Source organism: Simochromis diagramma, unplaced genomic scaffold (genome assembly GCF_900408965.1).
Source record: "Simochromis diagramma unplaced genomic scaffold, fSimDia1.1 OVJJ01000320.1, whole genome shotgun sequence".
Taxonomy (NCBI): Eukaryota; Metazoa; Chordata; class Actinopteri; order Cichliformes; family Cichlidae; genus Simochromis; species Simochromis diagramma.
In genome coordinates, this window is record NW_024386773.1 from 4,461,334 (window position 1) to 4,483,738 (window position 22,405).

Consider the following 22,405-nt stretch of genomic DNA (forward strand, 5'->3'; position numbering starts at 1 on the left):
GGGATGGTTATCATGCTGAAATATGAAGCTGGTGCCAATCAGATGCTTTCCATATACTCTATTGTATAGAGTGATAGTATTGTATTCTAAATTAAAATCTGATATTTATCAGATAACTCAGTTTTGATAAAATCTCCAACACAACTGGCTAAAACGCACTCCCAAACTCTGACAGAGCCTCCACTGTGTTTTACAGACGGTCGTAGACATTCACTGCAAACTGAAAGTGAAACTTTCCGTTCTTGTGTAATACCCCTTTCTCCCCTGAATGGCTTTTGTCCCTGGCGAACAGAAAATGAATCAACTAAAAGCTTCTGTATTTCTCCTATGTTCCTATTTCTTAAGGACATGACTTTCAGATGCTTTTCATCTACTGAAGATTGTTTTTAGGCCTTCCGGTTTGTCCTACGCTTGTACAGTTTCCTCAAATTTTCAGCTAACAGGTCTTTGGAAATCACCTTGTTGGTGCAAAATACCTGCCAAATGCCTGTCAAGTTGTGTCTTCCTTTGAATTTTTTAACTCAAGAAATGTTGTTGTAACAGGCTTGTAGTAAGAACAATATGTGTAGACACAGCACTGGCCTGAGAAAAGTCTAGAGAACTATTGCTCAAGACACTTTAAAAATGACAAGGTCTGATCACTTGAAAGCAAAATTCAAGATATAAGGAGTGACGTTTGTACAGTACTGTAACAACAAAATACCGGTGAGAAAAAAGTTTGAATTAAATTAATTACAAATACTGGGTTATTTTTCATGAAAAAAACTTGGAAATTGATTAATGTTATACAGGATGGCAAATGATCAAAAAGTACCATAACTGATAGGGAAGAAATAAGAATGGATTTAATTTATTTGGCAGATTTGAAGTGCCGATCCTAAACTGTTTTTCTCAGCTAAGCTACGCAGAAGCTGGAAAAAAAACATTCTGGGCAAAATATTGATTGTCGAGAGCCACTTGAGAAGCATCTTCTCGTTCATTTGAGGAAGAACACTTTGTTGTACTACTCCAACATGTCTGGACTGTGTTTAATCTCGCAGACCAGTACAAGCCCTTGCTACTCTTGTTTTTTTTGTCAAACTGCTGTTTTCACTCTGAACGGCTGCTACACAGATGTCAACTGCCTACAATTCATTACACTGGACTATAGCTTCAGTTGAAAAATGACTCATATGTCCTGTCTGATATGTGTATGCTGGTCTTCAAAGCAATTTTTTGTCCTGTTGAGTTTGGCCTGTACTGTGGCCTTCAGTTTACTGCGGTCTCCTGACATGAGTGTCATTAATCTTATTTTGGGTGTTAGCACATTGGCGAACAAGCCCTTGTTGGCTTGAAAAAATTAATAAAAAAAAAATAAAATAAAATAAAAAACCCACGTGTGTACATACAGTACTATCTGTAGTACTCTTTCATTCCAGCTGCAGCTGTGACTACCTCTGGAAACTTTCTTGCTAACGTCAAGGCTGCACAGTTAAGAACAGAGACAGTAAAACTACTTTACAGTCCACTTCACTTATAGCAAAATTTTCAACTTCACATAAAACATCAACACATGAAATGAATGCTGCTTAAGCTGCTGAGCAGAAAGTTTTATACTCACATATGCTGCTTCTTTCTCTCACAGCTGCTATCATTCTGACATTCAAAGATGAGCTACCTTTTGTCATCCTGCATCTTTAGCTCTTTTTCTCTCCCACTCACACACACACATTTGCACACATTTTCTTTTAGTCTTACTTAGTCACCCTCTATTCCTCAGTGCTCAGTTAATCTCTTTGGATGTGCCATTAATAAACCTTTTCATTAAGCTCTTATTCTCATTATTCACTGCAACTGAGGCTATTTAGTTGCTACACAGAACCCACATACCCTCTGTCTTGCTTTCTCTTTGTTTTTCACACTCACACACAGTGGAAAAAACCCACTGAATTTTAAAGATGGAGAATTTGAATTAGCAAGTGTCTGATGTGTGTTTGTAAGTATTTATGCATACTGTCAAACGACAGGCGTTTAGAGATCAGCTTTCCTTTGAATTTTAACGCGCACGCACTCAGAGGTGGTATGGATTAATGGCTTGCTAAATGAGCTGACAGCAAACACTTCAAGACTTGTCTTTATAAGCTGATTTTGCACGACTGAGGGGGGAAGGAAATAGAGGATAGAGGAAAAATGACACTGAGGTATAAAAAGAAGAAAAACGAATGGAAAACACACAAGAGTAGTCAGGAACATGTATTATAATGTGTAATAACTGTAGAAGATAGGTACCTATTCTAAAAAATAAATAGTATTAAAATGGTAACGGACCTAAAGATCAACCTCTGTCCCTCGACTCCCAAGTAAAATATTTATATAAGCAAGATTTGAGTGTTGTAAATACTTTCTATACTCAAACAAGCAAAAAGAGGTAGAAAGTAAAATGGAGGAGAAAAGGAAAAACAATGGAACAGGCAAACAGAGACTGAGAATAAAAAAACAAGACTGAAAGTCGCTCGAAAGATAAAGGATTTTGGATCACAGCCTCTGTCTTGTTGTAATGTGCATTTCTGCAGTTTTTGCATTCAGTGTGCAGAGCCCTGGAGAACAACATCACAACAATGAAACTACATTCGTCGATCATCTATTCTCCTCTCAAATCCCTCCTGCCTGATTACAAGTGCCAAGATTATGCTTTCAAGATTCCTCTTAAACAGTGAGAAGCAAACAAGTAACAGAGCTCACTCGCCATAAATCCCCAATCACATATTGGCTGTAATGGTAATCTAGGTCTGGGCTTTACAAAATATGGAAGCAATACAAGCTACGATGGGGTGTAAATACGCTGCTAGAGAGCATGAGTGGGTTCAAATCCCATCACAGGCCTTGTGGGGCAGAGAAAATTGGTGTGACATCATGACTCAATGTTAAAATGCAGGATAAATACTATGACAAAGACATCAACAGCTTTATCCCTTTTTTAGAGCAGGAAAGTTAAATCTTCATATTTCCAATTAAAGCTGCTGGTAGAACTGGTATTTGAAGTCCTGAATGTGGAATAATTCTCACTTTTTTTAACAACTATTGTTTTCATTTTCATTACATTCTCAGTGGAATTGACCATGGCATACTTGATTCCTGGATTATAGAATAAAGAATTAAAAATGTACTCTTGCCATTAAATATAAAGTTTACTTGTTTACCTTTTGAACAGTGAACGTCCGTATGACATATTCCGCCAGTGGTTCAGTCTCTATGAGGGTCACCTTGATGTCTCCGTACACCTCTGTCTCATCAGGCCAGTAACGAACACACTTCACCTGGAAAAGATCGTTTTTATTGTCATTGTGTTTTAAAATATGCCTTACATGGTGTTGATTATCTCCCCATGAGCATCAAGAGGCAGAGATGATACTGATTAGAAATTACTAGACGGCATCGCAAAGTAATTCAGTAGTGTGATTGGAGGAAAACTAGAGCTCCAGGTAAAACAACAGCACATATAACTAGATCATACATATATACATATAGACACACACAGAGATATACATATACTTTATTTACTTCTAATACACACGTTTTTGGAGCTGCTTGGATGATAAACTCACCCTTCCCACTTCCACAAGGTTTGTAACCATGACGATTGAGGCCGAATTCTCCTGCCACACCATTCTCCAGAAATCCCTCACCGTCTCTTGCATGGGCCCTGACAGACAAACACACACACACACACAGTGTAAACATTTTGATACACATAAACAAGCATACAGACATAGGTGTGTAAATAAGCATATGTTCATTCCAATGCCACGTAAAAATGTCAGCACTGGTAGTACAGACTTGCACAAACACACCCATACAGACACACACATGTATTTGAACACCATCAATCCCAGATAGTAGTTTGGGGGTTTGAGGTAATGGGGTCTTAAATTTGTCAGGGGGGTTTTATACGGCAGTTTAGATTTAGGAGGTTGTGGTAATAGCCTTCCAGTCCGAGAGGACGACATTTACCAGGTGGGTCCTACACGCATACACACACGCACACAAATAGGATCACATGCACACATTCGTATCTACACAAATGTGGAAGCACGCATTAGTGCTTCTCACACACACTTATCACGTCAGTTTAATTACCTTGTGTGGCGATGTAATGTCTGGGTCTATGGTACCCCTGCGAGACAGAAAAAAGGAAGCAATAAAAAAATATGTATCGCCACACTTTTGTCATATCCATTTTTCTCTTTATATTCTTTATTTTTCCTATCCAACATCCACATTTCCTCTATTTTTAGCACATTGTTTTCCAAGAATTCTCATTCCTACTCACTATTTTTTCCAGGGAATCAGTCTTCACCCATCTCCCTCTATTTCGGCTGTTTTCCTTTTCACTCCCCAAAGTTAGATAAAGTGTTACATTTTGCATTTTTAAGCAAAATATACTAAAAAATTCCTGGTCTATTCTTTCATTCAGTTTTTCCCAGTTCTGTTGCCTTTTCTTCACTTCATTTCTCCTCGTTGTTAGTCATCTTCTCATTCATTCATCATCTCTCACTCTCCTTCTTTGTCTTGTCTTCACGTTCAGTTTTTTCCATGTTTTATCCTTCATTTTTTCCCAGTCACTAAATTTTCCCTCTGTTGGATAAAAAGACACCGGTCTCCAACCAGCGATTATTTCTCTCTCTTGTCCCATCACGATTCCCTATAAGATGGATAACCTTGCTGAGATAAAAGCATTTATCATTTTCACTTTGCCATTAGAATCACTTTGTGAGCATGACGTTATCTTCACGGGGGGATGTGTTTTACTTTTTCAATTCTTTTCTTTTCTTCTTAAGAAACAATCTAGTCTGTGAGACTGATTTTGTACCAGATTTATTAAGACTACCATTACAACAGTAAGCTGTGAGCAGGAGATTAAATCAATAAGTGAAGCACAATACCTGCAGGGGAGAGAGGAAGGGAGTAAAAACGAACGATGGATGGATGGATAAGGAAAGGTAATAAGAGGGACACACAGTGGGAGGTGATGGAATGACTGATGTAATTAAAGGAGGAAAGGGTAAACAAGGAGGGGGGTATGTTTTCCCCCTTTTAATTTTTTTTATGTGCCCGTTGGTGAAGGAATGGATTCCAAAGGGGGGAAAAAAAACAACACTGATGGTTTTATCTGCTGTGGTAACCTTAACTAAGGACCTGATTCACTGGTACAAATTTCAAGCAATATTGTTTGTGTGCAGAGGCAGGTGTCTGCATCTGATTTAAAACTGAGAATATGACATCATCCATACTATTGACTGACTGACTGACATCCATACTATTTGATATCCAGGGCATCCATGTAGAAAGAGACTATTACAACCTGTGAGGACATGTCAGCGAAACTCACATAAAATAACTATTTGTGAGGCAAAGGGTGTGCTTTCCAAGTTAGACGTCTCTCAAGTTTCAACCAAGTGATATAAGCAGCTACCAACAGGAGCAAATACTACAGCTGGCATATGATGAAGTTGTAAATACATTAGAGGGTTTCCTACACAAGACTCACTGTTTGGATCATCACTACAGTGTATGTGTGCATGTGTGTGTGTTCGAGTGTAGTTGTGTAAACACTCACGTCAATATAATTGGCATTGATGTAGTCAGAGTGGGGGTCTCCATCCAGCAACTGCAGTCGGACTCTGGTGTGATCGTCTGTGGGATCAGATAGCACAAAAATACAACAGGCCTAAAGTTACATTTACCCACAGATCGGAAAAACTAACTGACTGGAGGGGGAACTAACTAACCAGGCCCAAGGTTATGAGTCCAAACAACAAATGTAAGTGCACTTTTCCTGCTGCTGTTGCCTGTTCTTTGTAATTGTTGATGGATCAAGTCCTGTCTCCTGTTAATAGTCAGCGTTGGCGTCTTTTACCTGAGTAGATAACCTTTAGTTAATCTTGACTAAGCAAGATAGTTAAAGTTAAAAAGTTAAATTGTGTCACCCAGAAACACCAAACATCCTCAGTTCCCTTGGTATAGTTTTATTTCGACACTTCATTTCAAATGTTTTTTTCCCCCACTTTAGTTCATTTGGTCTTAGAGCAGTTCCATTCAGATGATCTGAATGGGTATGACAGACGCAAACACATAAAAGTATTAAAGTAACATTTTGTGCATAACTCCCCAGTGCAGATTTATGACAAATATCATTTGCATAAGTCAGGATGATGGGACAAATTCTGTTTCCATTACTTGCTGCCTCTGTCAGCAAATGCTATTGCATTTACTACCAAATGACAAGCAACACAGATTTATTTGTCTCACAGGCTTTTTCGGGTACTATGCAATGATTCCTTTTAGCTGTAAAAGCTGTTGAACAAATTGTTCAAATGAAATGTCTACTGTACCATTTGCAAACAGTGACATGTGATCACCGAATGAGAAAAAAAGATGGCTTTGGACTTCTCTTCTGCTTTGAAATAGTTGCTGGAATAGAAAAATCAAGAGAAATTGTGGACATAATCCAGAGCTAATAGTTCAAAGTGCAAGCAGCAACATTACTTCTTCATAGTAATATGACCCAACAGGCACCATTTGTCAATAAAAGCCGCAATCTGTCCTCTTTTTCTATAACCGCTTGGATTTTATCCACGACTGTCTGAAGATCGCTAATGGTAACAGTGGGATCCAGAGTCATTTCTTTGGCAATTTCTCACATGTAATGTGTGTAAGATACATCTTTGTTGCTCTCGCTGGGATGCATCTCCAGTGATGTTTCTGAAGTCATGAGATGTTTTGGGTTTTTCAACATCAGACGCCCTCGCACAGATCAATTTCCAACTTTCATCCCATCAGCAGCCACCCATGGACTAGTCCATGGGTGGCTGCTGATAGGACATTTTTATTTCCAATTCCTTACTATTAGCGTATCTGTTTTTGTGTCACATGAGACTTATATCTCCTCTTCTCCCTCAGTCACGGGTGTTAGAATGGAACTTTGTTCTTCCTGCTTCTTTAGCATGTCAGCATCTCCTGTTTTCTGCAGGTATGTCCATTTTTTTGGACAATGACAGTAAGTGTCCAGAGATGGCACAGTTTTAAAAAGAGTTAAAAGAAATCCAGGTAGAGAAGTATCACATATTCAAATAGCACAAGCACATATACAAACACAAGTTGTTACATCTCAAGGAGTTTATGAAGTTAGAGTGAAGGTTCAACACACCAGACCCATAAGTCCCAAAAACCTAATAATAATAAATAAAATTATAAATAAATAAATTGATAATCACAAGACTATTTTTACAATCTATAAGAATTTTAATATATCTTTGAATCTCAGATTATCTGTAATAATCATAACAGCAGAACCTCTCACCTCACTCACTGTTCACCCTCATTATCCATGTCACCATGATGAATTTTTTCTTTTCTTTTTCTTTTTGAGTGTCAATTATTTTGTTCTTGGCTGTATAATAGCTATCTATAGCATTGGGACACATATGAGTTATTAAGTGTAATGGGAGGCAGTGATTTTTTTTCTTTTTAAACTTAGTTGTAACATAGCAACAGCAGGTAATTGCAGATGATGGGGACAAATAAGAATGATTGCACTGCTTCTTGAAAGTTTTTAATTTTTTGAAAAAAAAAAGAAAGAAAGAAAGTGAATACAGACTAAATGGAAAAGAGCAGGTCGGTAAATGTGAGATATTACAAAGAAAACAAGAAGACGAGCAGAAGAGAGGTAAAAATTATGTCACGTGTAGTTGCCAAGTATAAGATAAAGATAAATAACATAAGAGGCTAGGAGAAATGTGGAATGTTGTTACCTTTCAGTCTCTGAAATGGCATCTCATAAATATTTCTGTCATCCTGGTCATCATCCTAGTATAAAATGACGCACATCTTTGGTTGTTGACCAGCCTAGACCTCTGAACTGTGGTAGCAATTGAGAATGCTTGGGATGGAACAACGTAACAACTGAAACCATGAATTAAACTTCTAGTATTTCTGCAGGATTTATTTTTTACTCATTTTGAATTGAGTTGTTAATTCAAATTGTAAATTGTTAAACTGCTTCAGAAACAGAGCTTTTATGTTAGCAGATCTACTGTGTGGTTGATGACTCATGCATTCAATGGAAACCATTTTCTCTGGGTTTATAGAGTTGCATGGGAGCAATCATTATGTTAAAAAGGCGTTAACATTTTTTTTGTTTTGATGACTATCTTAGAATTGATGTGTGAATTCATTTCCATTCATAGCTGGCACAAAATGAGGCCTGCAGCGGAGTAAACATACTCAGAAGTAGGATAAAATTGCAGAGACCGTTAACCTTTTTTAACAAGCAAAATCATTTAGAACATACAGCATGTATTTGGATTTTCTATAATAAGGATGTTGCCAAGCAGCTGAACAATATCCTGGAAAGCATAAGAGTGTACTATTTATTTAGATGACGTTAAAGGTGATATGATTTTTTTTTAACTACTTTTTAAATTAAGAAGGTAACAAACACCATTTGTTGATAAAGATCATAAAATGGGTCCAAATCTTCAGTGAGAGCTAGGACATTTCTAGTGGTTCTGACAAAAGAAAAAAAAACAGGAAAATAAAGATCCGTACATTTTTCTTAAATTCCTATTCAATTACAATTCGAATGAGCCAAACCCATCTCTGATTCGGCAAGTGGCCAATCTATTGCAGGTCTAACAGAGAGAGACAAGTTCTCAGAAACACTGCTTAACATAAGTGTCCATGTCCAGCAGGTTTGAGCCTACACCATCAAAGTTTTTAATATTTCATTGTTTCATTAATCATTGCTGTAAATAATTCTCTACAGTCTCCAAAATGTAAAAAAAATATGCAGTCTGTATGCTGAATTTGAGAAAAACGTTAATATTTCAGCAACTAAAATGTGTCACAGCTCACATCTATCACCTAACACCTTATTCTGTTAATTTTGTCACAGAGTAGAATAGAAAATTTGACATCACATGGACAGTCATTTTATATAATTTTTACATGGAACAAAAACATTCGATAATTTTAATGGTGATTCAAGGTTCAAGTACCAAAAAACCCCCATCACAAATAGCCCATTGCAGAATGGTCACACAGCCCATTAAGTATGTGATTCATACTTAATAGGCTTTATTATAAGGCTCAAATGTGCAGATGAGCTATGTTACTCCAAGCACATTTTTTTTTGGTAAAACATCTCTCAAAAATGGTGCTTTTAATAGCCAGACCATGGTGTAGATGTATTTAGCTCAAGTTCTTAGCTCTCAAATGGAATCAGTTGCTGGCCAACCTTTGCATCTGTGATAAGCTGTTTATCTGTAAGCTTAGTGCAGTCTCAGTAATGTTCAGAAGCTGAAACTTTGGAGTTTAAACCTTTCATGTAGACTCTTGCAGACATTTGTTTCAGTGCAGAAGAGTAAAAATGAAAATAAATGTAAGTATAAAAGCAAAGACATCTTTGACTGTAGATGCTTTTGCTGATTTGTTATTTATTTTGTATTTTTTTTCCAGAAATTAGGGAGAAGAATGTGGGCTCGGTGTATGTAAACATTGCTTTAGACTGAGCCTGTTCATTGATTATATTGTACATTAGACTGTGAAGTTTATATGTACTATTTAGCCTGTGTGTATAACATGTGGTGACTGAACAACATAAACTTAATAAACTAAGTGACATCTTGTGTAAGCATCTACAAAATGCTGCACTCGGGGTTATCCCTGAATTCTGTTGCATCCCTTGGCCAAATTACAGAACCAAGGGTTTCACGATCACTTAATATGAAAAGACGACTGCATAGAAAAGTCATGACCGTCAGTAGGGATTACCCCAGGACTGCATTAAAACAGCCACTGCAAGTATGACAAGCCTCAACTGCAGACTATTCATCCACACGGTCAGGTGAGTTAAAGCACAGAATACAGTACAAATTCTTAGAATAACAACATATAACACCTTGATTATCACTTTTAGGATCACCTTGAGGAGAATTATTTGTATAACTGCTATCAGAGTAATGTTGCAGCTCTGGCTGGGCAGCAACAATGATGGCAGCATGACGCCACTCTGCTGGTACAAGATTCTGTCATCAGCTATCAGCGCACTCACACTCACGCTCTCAACTCTCTCACTCTCTCAGTCACTCAGTCAAACACACACATGCGCACACACAAAAATACACAGCATGTAAAAACAAACACAACAGGAGGTAGTCTGCCAGCCGTCTGCTCGTTCCCTCTCTGTCTTTTTCTTCCTTCTCTTCTCCCTCTTTTACTCCGTTTCTCATCTGCCTCTTCGATTTCTATTCCTTTTCTCTGCTGATCCTGTCCATTTCTGTCTACCTCCTCCTCTCCTCACTTCTCCCCCTCCACGGTCTTCTTTCAGCTACCTGTCTCTCCTCCCCCCCTCTCTCTCTCATTCCCCATGCCATCTTGCTCCTTCAGACAGCAGTAATTACGCAGGGCTAGTGTCAGAGGCTGTCATAACACAGAAGCCACTGATATGAGGCTGGAGGAAAGAAGGGAGGGGCCCTTCCCACTAGCCTGCACGGGGAGGGGAGCTTCTAATTGGGCTCAAATAGCAGGAGGTACTGGCTTGAAAACGCTACAGATGTGGACATGGGGCACAGGCTTGAAAAGGCTGATGGGGTGTGTATCATTGAGTGTATGAGTGAGTGAGTGGGAGAAAGAGAATTGTAGACATCTTTTTGTTAGTATGATATACACTGTGTGCGCATACATGCAGGAGCAACTGATTCTGAAAGCAAAAGAAAGTCTTTTGTTAGAACCAAGCCAACCTCAAATACACACTTCAATGATTACATTTGCAGGCACAGATATTATAGATATTTGTAGTTTTTTCTCTTTTCATTCACGTAAAAGGTTTGCACAATTATAACAACTAGGCGAAGGAAGTTATTTTCACCCAACAACAACACATTTTATTAGATGAAATGCCCTGTTTATAATTTAGGCTTCGCTTCTTTACCAAACCTACATTAATTTCTATTATGCTAGCATAATAACCAACTAGTGGCTAATTTGCTATTGTTCTCAAATAAGAATGCCTCTATCACATAGCGATACTTTTGTGGGTGAACTCCAGATTTTGTAAGCAATTGACACCTCTAAGGCAGCACTTCTAGCATCAGACCAGACTGTGCTTTTCTGAAGAAGGAGGTAAAAGTTTTCAGACAGAAGGATGATGGTGTTAATGTACACTACGAGAATGACAGAAGCTTTAGATGCGCAAAATAAAATAATGAAATTGTGAAAAATATGTGAACTTTAACTGTAAAACTAAAACCTCACGCTCAGGCAACTCAGGCAATAAGAACCTAATACTAAATCCAGTATTATACAAAGTCTTAACCCCAATATAAAAATGTGTAGTTGATCAAGTCTTTGTAACTTACATCCAGATATGGATGGAGACATAAAATATAGAGAAGCTATGTGCACTCAGCCTCATGTTGGTGTCTGTAGCATTGGAGTAACAACAAAGCCATCAGACGCTGTGGTGTCCAAGGGCAAAGTGTCACGAACCCATTACTCATTAATGAGCTCCACTCTTCTGCTGAGTCGCCCTATCTTCATAACCTTGCAACTCCCCTCTCTACTTTCCTCTCTTCTCATCTTCTCTCTACTCTCTGCTTTTAGTTTGGTTCCATTCTCTGTCTCATTTCTGTCTTCTATTTTCAAAATCTTGCCATTATTCCAGCAGCCACTGCCAAAGTTTTGTTGGGGAGGACTTGTTAACTTGAGGGGGTAAGGAAAAGGCCAAACAATATAGACTTCTTGTTTTTTATCTCTAGCAAATTTACCAGGGCAGGAGAGGCCTGTAATTTGGAGACATCAGATGGTATGCACTGCACATGAGGGCTGTACACAAATAAAATGAGCAGGAGCCACCAGCCCTAATGACTGCTATTGTACCACAGCAAACACAAGCAGCTGTTTTTTGCTCTCTTCTATAAATCAAAGGTCAAGATACATTTTTTTATTACTTACCACCAAAAGTAAGACCCATGAAATATACTGCAAATATCAGCAGGGGATAATCTATGAAGTCATTATTTTCCAGTTTCATGAATATATTGCCCTTTTATTGCTTTAAAAGGCCAGTGACCACCCTAAATTGTTCAGGCTTGATGAGGCAAAAAAATTATTCAGGTTATATAAGGCCACCCACCACTGAGTGGTACCTCTGCTTTGCATGGTCTAACCTGGAGCACATTTGGAAACTAGAATAAACACATATCAAGATCACGCATCATCGCTTATGAAGATATTTTATTTAAACTTTCAAAGCTCTTTTGTCTTTTAAAACAGCAGCTCTCACAGATAACCCTGAGAACATTGCATTGTACAAAAGAATGGAACATTTGCTTCTGGTATTTGTATCCAATAAGTGAGTTTTTTATGTTTGTTTGTTTTTTTTACCTTCACTAACTCTGAAACAAGGCATCACACATAATTTGACCATGATATAATTTGGTTCAAAATTACAATTTAATTAAATGCCAATCAAAACGCACAATCTTGGACTGAATAGCTGTGATTAATTTGGGAAAATTAATTCAGTTAAAACAGATGAGACTCTTCTTTCTTGTGGGTTTGTTTTTGTTTTAAAGACAGGACAACAAAGTAATTACTGAGTTATTCATATTGAACAAAACTTTATTCACCTCTGGCAGATATTACATTACGGTCATTTGAGCATATGAGTTAGTAAAAGCCTCTATACTGGCTCTTTAATATTCCAGTGTCTCTCCAGCTGCCTGAAGACAGCTAAAAAATATAAAAGATCTTGCTGTTTGAGAATAAAGAGCGTTACGCTTCAGTATGCCCATTAGGTTATATTTTTCAATGCTGGAGAGATAAAGTGGCACTATTACAGACAAGAAGCATGAAAGCATGGAAACTTATGCTACATTCCATAACCTCTTTATAAAAAATATCCCCTTTTCCCTTTGATTCTTCTACTTCCTGTAATTGCTTTACCTGTTTGACACTCAAATACTTAAAAGAGAATTAAAGAGAAGCCTTAAGGTTATTTAGTGATATTACATTTTCATAAAAAGCAAATCAAACAAATGGTTTAAAACAAAGTCTAACACTTTAACACAACAAGTTACTTGTTAATTACACAGTTGAAAACAGGGAAACCTGTTAGGAATTATGTCCTCTTTAACAGATTGAACTGAGAAAAATACAAACATGCTCACAGTAGCAAGTTGAAACTGCTGAACAAGATGTTTTACTCTTCTGTCCTCTCCTTCCTTCCCTTCCCTTTCCTCTCTTCTCTTCCTCCTGCTCTTTTCAGTAGCTACTAAGCAGGGATTGTGTCTGTCACAGATATACTTAATCAGTTAACTCCCTATGGAGCTCAACTCACTCACGGAATACACTCCGCTGTCAGACCGGCTCAAGGCATTAGGGAATTTAATAGCATGTGTGATTGAGTGTAAGTGTGTATATGGGTTAGAGAGAGACTGAGCAGCTTCTAAGTGTGTGAACATCCGTCTCCCCTTTCTTCCTTAAATGTTCTATGTTCTGGTAAATTTTTTTGGGATGTATCCTGACAGGTTTGTGCATGAGCATTTTGAAAAGCAAATTTCAATAGGCTTTTTTGTGCTTAAATGATGTATTTGTTCCACTGTCAGCAACTTATGCATGTGTGTACCTCAGCATGGATGGAAAAGTGTGTGAGTGTGTTGGGGGGTATTATAGTGTGTAATAGCCTATTAAGACCAGAGCTCCCTGCAGCTGATGTGTCAAACAACACAGAATGCTGTCGACTTACACAAATACACACAAACACAAGCCTCGAGATGCTGTTTCCAGCTGTTTGAAGGCTGTCAGGTGCAAAAAAGATAGAGGAGAGAAAGATGGAGGAAAGAAAATCAGCTTTAAAGTTGGACATGGTTCAATAAAGAGTGATACAACAGATGATACATCAGATGTGGAAGAAATATATCTTGCAACCATGTTGTCCATGGGAAACATAAAAATTGCACCAGTCAATAACGGTTTAGCTAGTTCAGTAAATAAGCTAGCAAGAAATCAAACACTGTATATTTTAATTTAGAGAATTCAGTATTTGGCAATTTCTTAAGTTCTGCATCTCTGCTATTAAAAATAAATGAATACATTTTAAAATTTAAGAACTATACCTGAAGATTTGATTCTCCAACTTCCCTTCAAGGCTGCTTTAAGATTGGCTGGTATGTTAAAACTGCTCCCTGAGAGTCATGTTTTCTGCAATGCATGCTGGATGTGTATACACACAAACACAGACACACTCTTTTGCAAGTCTTCCTTCACTACATGCATGAATCTTCTCTGCGGTCGCCCTCTTTTCCTCATGCCTGGCATAGCTCTATGTCTAGCATATTCACGCTCTCTCCTCTGCATATACGCAAACAAGTCTCTCAAACATCATCTTGAAACCACTGAAACTGAATGGTGCCAATGATCCTGTTCATCCTGGTCACTCCCAATGAAAATCTTAACTTCTGCAACTTTTCCATCTCAAGCTCAGCCTACCGTCTTTTTTGTCAGTGGCACCATCTCCAAGCCGTCCATCAGGTCTCACTACCATCTTCTAAACCTTCCCTTTTACTCTCATTGCTATCTTTCCATCACAAATCACCCCTGACACTCATTTCCACCCACTCCACCACCCCTGGGTCTTTTCATCACCTCTCTTTGTGTACTGTTCATCCCTTTGGACAATTGACCTAATTTAAACTCACCTTCACTACCTCTGCTCCTTGCATTTCCACCTTTCTCCTTCTCATTCCCACCCATTTATTCCGTGTTGCTTATACTTTCATTCCTCTTCTCTCCAATGCATACCTCCATCTTCTTCAGACTTCCACCTGCTCCTTACTCTTGTTATAGATTACAGTGTCATCAGCGAATATTGTCGTCCACAGAGTCTCCAGCCTGACCTCATCTGTCACCTTGCCCATCATCATGGCAAACAACAGGGGGATCTGAGCAGAGCTGGTCCCTAATGTAATCCCATTCACACCTTAACCCATCTGTCATTCTGATCGATACCTGTAGTGCTTTCCCAAGCCGTACTGCTGCTCACTAACTGTCACCTCTACCTACCTACAACTCTTTCCCATAGCTTCATGGCTAATCAACTACATCCCACCATAGTTGCTGCAGCTCTGCACATGAGCCTTGTTCTTGAAAATTGCCACCAGTACACTATTTTTCCATTCCTCAGGCATCCTCTCTCGAGTAAGAGATTGTGTTAAACAATCTGGTCAAAAAGCCAAATGCAGTCCCCCCCCTAGACATCTCTATACCTCCACAGCAATGTCATCTGGATCAACCACCGCTCCAGTCGTCATTCTTTTCTCAACTGCTCTCACGTTCTCCCTACTAATGCACCCCACTCCCTGAATCACTAACTTTCCTCCATCTGTCCTCTCTTATTTTCTTCATTCATCAGATGCTCAAAGTACTCCATCCATCTTCTCAGCATGCTCTCTTCACTTGTTAGCACATTTCCATTTCTGTCCTTAATCACTCTTATCTAGTGCACATCTCTCTGCCTTGCCAACTTTACAAGTCTGTTTATCCTTCCTTGATATCTAGCCTTACAAGACACTGTAAGTCTTTTCCTTTGTGACCTCTCTCTTTGCTGAAAGCCTAGTTTCCATTTACTCAGACTACTTTTTTAATCTCCCCGACTATCCCGCGTTTTCTTTTCTAACATGTTCCTTTGAATACTTTCCTATATGGCCTCATTCCAACACCAAGTCTCTTCTCCTCTTCCCTCTGTCCAGATGATAACCAAACTTTTACTCAGCAGTACAGCTGTACTTTCCCAGTCATCTGGTAACTAACTCTTCCCTACCACCCAGAGCCTGTCTCAACTCCTCCCTGAATCACCCCTTTTCACCCAATGTTGTTCCTTCCTCTTCTGGTAGTAGCTTTGGCACTAATCAACAGCTACATAGAGCTTGTCAGCAGATTGAAACATGCCTGGTAGATGGCTCCACTGATTTTGGGCTTAATAAAAGCAGGTGGACCAACTGCCACCAACACCAGCACATGACATGGCACCCCAAATCATCACAAAATGTAAAACTGTAACCTCACAGTAGATTTCAAACACCTTGGATTCTGTGCCACTCCACTCATGCTCCAAACTCTAGGACATTGATTTCAAAAGAAAAAAAGAAATGCAAATTTTACCTTAATCTGAAAAGAGGACTTTGGACAATTGAATATTTCATTTTCTCCTTTATAATCCCACACCAGGAAAGACACTTCTGATGTAGTCTCTGGTTCAGATGTGACTTGATATTAGGAATGCAGCAGTTGTAGATTAATCCCCGAAGACATCAGTGTATCGTGGCTCTTGATGCACTGACACCAGCCTCTGTCCAATCCTTGTTTGATTCTCTCAAGTTCTTTAAAAAAACAACTTTTCCTATAATCCTCTCAAGGCAGTGATCATCCCTGATGCTTGTACAGATTTTTCTGCCACACTTTTCCATTCCAGTTCCAGTTCGTTCAAGTTTAATATGCTTTGATACAACACTCACGCCACCCATTTAAACAATGACCCTCTGTGGAGGGTGCCAATGATCATCATCCGAACAGCTGTCAAGTCAGCAGTCTTCCCCATGATTATGGTTATGTGTGCTGAAGGAAACCAAGAGATAAATGGTATTTACAATTTTTGCTTAGCAAATTTACTAAAACCTGAAATGAAATATTTGATCATTTGTGGAACTGTTTTTATGATTTTCTATACACCATAAATGATCAAGAATAAAGGTTTGAAATATTTCACTTTACAAGTAGCAAATATAGAAAATATGAAAGTTTACCAAGTTTAACAATTTTGTGAGATGCACTTGTATGGCTGTCTAGACAGCAGCACATCTCATTAAATCTGATTCATTCATCAACAATCAATTATCACACACTGTCAATGATCACAGCTCATCGTTGTTAGCTATCAACGAGTATCAAACTGCCAACCCCCTGACGTTTTGGAATGATGAAATATAATCACTCATAATCCTCCACCTTCTAATTAAAAATACAATCATTGGTGAAACCATTACTTCAGCATCTCTTTCCACTACCTGATGATTTTGGGGGATAAACAGCAATCATTAAAAATCAGCATCACATTTCTACATGTTTTGTGATTACCATGTCATTCTTACCCCCCACTGCGTCTGAAGAGGAACAATGATTAATAGCAATCACCTTCAACAGTGTCAATAATACTGCCGCTGGCATTAAAAATCAGACTAATTATTAACGTTTTTTGTGCGCATCCCTCCTGGTGGGAGCTGCAAACGAAACCATTTCATTCTTTGGTAGCTCTGGGATAAGCTGAAGCTGGTTTTAAGTAGCACATTAACACCAGTGGTTAACACTGGCTACTGTAAAGAACTTTGTAAAGGACCGCACTCGTGGCTCAAAGAGTTGGCAGTTCGTCTTGTAACCGGAAGGTTGCCGTTGGAGCCCCGGCTCGGACAGTCTCGGTCGTTGTGTCCTTGGGCAAGACACTTCACCTGCCGCCTACTGGTGTTGGCCAGAGGGGCCGATGGCGCGATATGGCAGCCTCGCTTCTGTCAGTCTGCCCCAGGGCAGCTGTGGCTACAACTGTAGCTTGCCTCCACCAGTGTGTGAATGTGAGAGTGAATGAATAGTGGAATTGTAAAGCGCTTTGAGGGCCCCGAAAAGCGCTATATAAATGCAATCCATTATTGTTATTATTAGTGAATTTATCTAAAGTTGTTTAGGTCTATTCCATCATATATTCTAACATCTGTTTCTAAATATGACTTTTTTAAAAACATCACAGGTTACTTTTGAAATAAGAATGCGTTTGCAAAATGCTCATCGTGAGAAAAGAAAGAGTTTCTGGAAAACACAAATCGAATTCATCTTACTGTACGTCTGTGGGTGGAATAATACTGCAGCAGTACTGCACTGCTACAAGCAATCAAGCACAAACCAGACTGCTGTGATCTGTACAAACCTGAGTAATATATATGTGTGCGTGCATGCGTGTGCGTGTGTATAGACTGCAGGTGTGGGACTCTCTCTCATTTGTTCAGAGCGTGTGTTTATTTGTATAACTGTGTGTGTGTGTGAGTATTTGTGACAGCTTGGAGGATGCTAATATTTGTTGTGGTTCTTTGGTCAAACACTTCAGAGGAGTTGTTGGCGTTCTGAGTTCAGAGCAGCTCAACAGACGTGCTGCGAATCTGAGCCAGAGAGGATAGGAAGAGGGGAGACACACTGTGTACAGCTGCATATAAAACTAACACGCACACAGTCACTCTCTCTCACACACATACACAGTTGTGCTTGTTTTTAAAACCTTCTTTGCCTGTTCACTTTGTTTTTTTTCTCCGCGCAGAACCCCGTACACACAATGCCCTTGTCTTCTCTTGCATTCATTTTTCCCTTTCATACACACACACACACACACACACACACACACACACACACACACACACACACACACACACACACACACACACACACACACACACACACACACACACACACTTACGTCACCTCTGCTGTAATGAGAAGCAACATGATGCAGGAGGGGATCCTGATTATGCCAGTGATGCTTGGAGGTGTAAAACCAGGTGAAGGGTGTCTGTGCATAGTAACAGTGTCTTGGAAAAGACTACCAGCCTGTGAAATGATTCTTATTCACCTTACGGACAATACATTAGTGAACAGAAGGAGTCAGAAAGAGATTCAAAAGACAAGAACAAGAAGTAGTGAGGTTAGGTTAAACGAAATGAAAGAAAATGTGAGAAAGGCTGAGGTAGGATAGAATGACTGATGCAACACGAATAGATTAAGTTTAGACAAGTAGTTAGCGACAGAGGGGAGATTCATTTCAGAAAGAAAGAGAAGACAGGAAGAGGGGGAAAAAAAGACCAAAATGTGGGGAAAAAAATAGAAAAAGGAAGCCGGATGAAGGAAGATAAAAGGAAAAGCAAGAAAAGAAAATGACAGACTATGGAGTGGCACATTCTCACTTTGGCAATTTAAAATATTTAAGCATTTTGTCTACAGTGAGGAAACAGAGTCACGAAGCTTTTGGATGTAACTTGAGTCAGTTTTCAAAGTTAAGGAGCTAAACTGTGTCTTTTTGTCTTTTTCACAATAAACATAAAATGGAAATAATGAGATTCAGGAAAAAAACATGAATGTAGTTGAGAAGAGAAAGAACTGGGAAAATAACGTTTCCTGGTACAAAAAAATGAGACAGATACAACACAGAAATCTGCTTCCAACAGTACACATATCACTAATGAGTTACCTAAAAAAGGAAATGTTTTATTTTAAGCGTTCCTCTTGGGGAAAATGAAGTGCAGAAGGAGCTGAACAAAGAGAGTATAGATGTGTGTGTACGTCTATATTTGTATATTACAAACTGTTAGAGAGTTCTTACTCAGTATTGCACTGAGTAAACTCTCTATAAAGTTAAATGACTTATTACAGCAACAGATTTTTGTTTTGTTCAGTTTTGTTTTTTGCGTCAAACTGGTTTTCGTTTTTGAGGTTTATAATTCAGAATTCCCAGTGATGCAAAAAGCAATATGAAGAAATCAATAAGCAAATCAATGACCATTGATGTGTAGGTTAAACAGATGGTTTCTGAAATATATTAAAGAAACACCACACTGACTTCTGACTTCGTTATTGATTCGATGCAGTTGGTGAGAAAATACATTTTCTCAGCAGTCAGGTAAAATACTGAGAGGCTGTCTTGCAAAATATAAACTGAATCCACAGATACCTGACTCTATATTTCTCTGAGTTTATAGCAATGGTGGCATTTCTAATGCTCGAACTCAACTCTTGTGGAAACACCAATACATTTCCCTCCTGGGACTGCCTAACTTAACTAATCAGTTTAATGTACAACACTATTTTTTTTTTTAGTCAGGCAGTGAGATTAATTTTAAATTATGAAGCAGTGTGAAAACCTAGACAGACCAAGATTTATAAACAGTAACATTTGTAGCAAAATCAATTCATTAAAATGTACTAAAATTACCTTTCAATGTAATCCAGGGAATACACAAGCACAAACTGCCTGGCAAAATGCCATACAGAGGAGAAATAAACACTCCAAATATGATGCAGGAGTGTGCATGAAGACTAATAATAGCAGTCAAAAGGAAATCTATCATGGCCTTTGCCGTACAACAGACTTGAGAATGCATCACCTCCTGCTTTCCTTTTTTTTTCTCTTAGAGAACACAAAGACCTCAAAACAAAGGAAGGATGCTCAATGATATTATGCATTCCTTAGACTCTTACCATAAGCTCCACTATCACAGCTAAATGCCTAATCCTAACTGTAAACTAACCTTAACCCTAAAACCACATTCTGATCATCAAATAGCCTCTAAAGGTTTGTCTGAAAGTTACAAAAAGCTTAAAAAATATAACTATTTATTTTAAGGTCTGTTAATGAAGCTGTGCAAGGCTGCACTGCATAATGCACTAGTACACACAACTCCTTTTTGCACATATGCAGTTTAGTTTAAAGAAATGCCTCTGTTGAATTATGAATGACCATATGGGTAGAACTGAGAGCTAAGAGGGAAAAGAAAGGAAAAAGAAGCAAAGCGGAGGAGAAGGATGCAAAGGAGGGAGGAGGAAATAGAAGCAGACAGATGCCTATAATGAGGAAACACTACTGCGCCTTGCCTCAACCCATAAACTGTCAATGTTGATCAGAGAGGGTGAACAGATGGATAGAATCACGGGAAAAGAGAGGAAGAAAGGAAAGGTGAAAAAAGATGAAATGAGAAAAACATGACTGGATTGAAGAGAGAAGGGAGAGAAAAGGGGAAGTGAATTTAAATTGGAGATAAAAATATGGTTAAAATTTCCAAAAAAGGGAAAAAGGGTGAGGTGAAAGGAGACGACATGTCGAGAAAAGTGCAGTGGGAGGTGATAGACGGAGGGAAAGGAGTAAAGAAAAAGTAAAATGAAGAACAAGGAGGTGAAAAGAGGTTGATTGGTGAGAAAAGGGAAGAAAGGAAAAAATGAGATTGTAGAAGACAGATGAAAAGGGATTGGGAAGAGAGAAAAAGGAATTGCAAAAACCGAGTGTTGAGGAAAGGAAGTTATGAGAACAAGTGGGGAGAGGAGGGAAAGTGTTGAGTAGATAGGAGGACAGGAGGCTGGTAGATTAACATTTATTTAGTGTGCTGAAGGGATTTCAAACATGGCATCAACCGTTTGTGTTGGCAGATGGCCGGAGGAAGAGTGTGTTAACACTTCAACTCGAATCAGCCCTTTCCAAACTGTTCCAGAGAGAGAACGAGAGAGGAAAAAAGAGGTGGTAAAAGTACGCATTAGTGTGTGTATGTGGAAAGGAGAGAGAGTGCTGCTGAGAAGTCACACATAGGGAAACGTCCTCACAAGGATGGAACAATTATCACAGCTGCCTCAGAAGAGATTTAAAGGCTTAGAACTAGAATGTTGGCTTAAATCTCACAAAGCCAGACCACAAACTTAGGCTCCATTCACAGTGATCTGTGAAGGTTCAATGGGCATTTGTTTGGGTTAGAGATGCTGACACCGTGCTGACACCAAAACGACCTCTGAGACAATGAGATCAGATGTTAACCGATAAACATAGATGTCACTTGAACTCCTAATTTGGTGAGTCTTAACATAAACCCCTTCCTGCTGCCACTTATAGGGCTTCACTGAAAACTGATTGCTGATTGAGTTTGGAGTGGTGAATGGGATGCAGCGCTGCACAACTGTGCTAAAAAGCTGTCTTGTGGTCTCAGCATCATGTGTAATATAAACTATGTTTAGGCTTGAATGGATTCAAATTTAATCAAAGTCCAACAAGCAGAACTATATGTGTTTATGAACTTTGTTAAACTTGTGAGCTTCAAAGCAAAATGCAAATAATTGGTTTCAGAAGGCAAGTCAAAGTTTAAAACGATGGAAGAACCTTTTACTCGTTTTTAAAGTTTGATCGTTAGCCAGTTATTCTGTCTCTCAACACATTCCTTGTTCTCATAAAGATACAGAAAAAAGTCATTTCCCCTACGGCCTTTTGAAACATTTTCCCAAGAAAATGAGCCTTTGTATAATCACAGAAAGCAAGATGGACAGTTTCCATTACTAGGTCCTTGTAATTAAAGGATTTATACTAATAGCAAATTTATCATAATTCCTGTTGGCTATCAAGTCCTTGACAGGCTATTTCATTTCAGCACAGTGTTTCATTTTAAAGCCTTCAGGTTACAACAGTGTCTTTGCCTTGACATCTAAACCCCTGTAATGAGATATGTACGTGCACACTGATCTGAGTGGCCAACACACACACACACACACACACACACACACACACACACACACACACACACAC

At 38.7% G+C, this 22,405-nt stretch overlaps 1 protein-coding gene across 11 annotated transcripts in view; it reads right to left on the reverse strand.

Moving 5' to 3' along the window:
* The window catches only part of ptprt (protein tyrosine phosphatase receptor type T), a 226,045-nt gene that overhangs the window by 22,504 nt on the left and 181,136 nt on the right, over positions 1–22,405 (reverse strand). For 9 of the 11 annotated variants that reach the window (XM_040004228.1, XM_040004222.1, XM_040004204.1 and 6 more), the window contains 4 exons: positions 5,597–5,682; positions 4,117–4,153; positions 3,585–3,682; positions 3,180–3,296 (listed from right to left, as the gene is read on the reverse strand). In XM_040004228.1, coding sequence (XP_039860162.1) covers positions 3,180–3,296; positions 3,585–3,682; positions 4,117–4,153; positions 5,597–5,682 — 338 coding nt within the window. The remainder of the gene's footprint in view (positions 1–3,179; positions 3,297–3,584; positions 3,683–4,116; positions 4,154–5,596; positions 5,683–22,405) is intronic. The other 2 variants (XM_040004194.1, XM_040004205.1) reach the window with 1 other exon arrangement.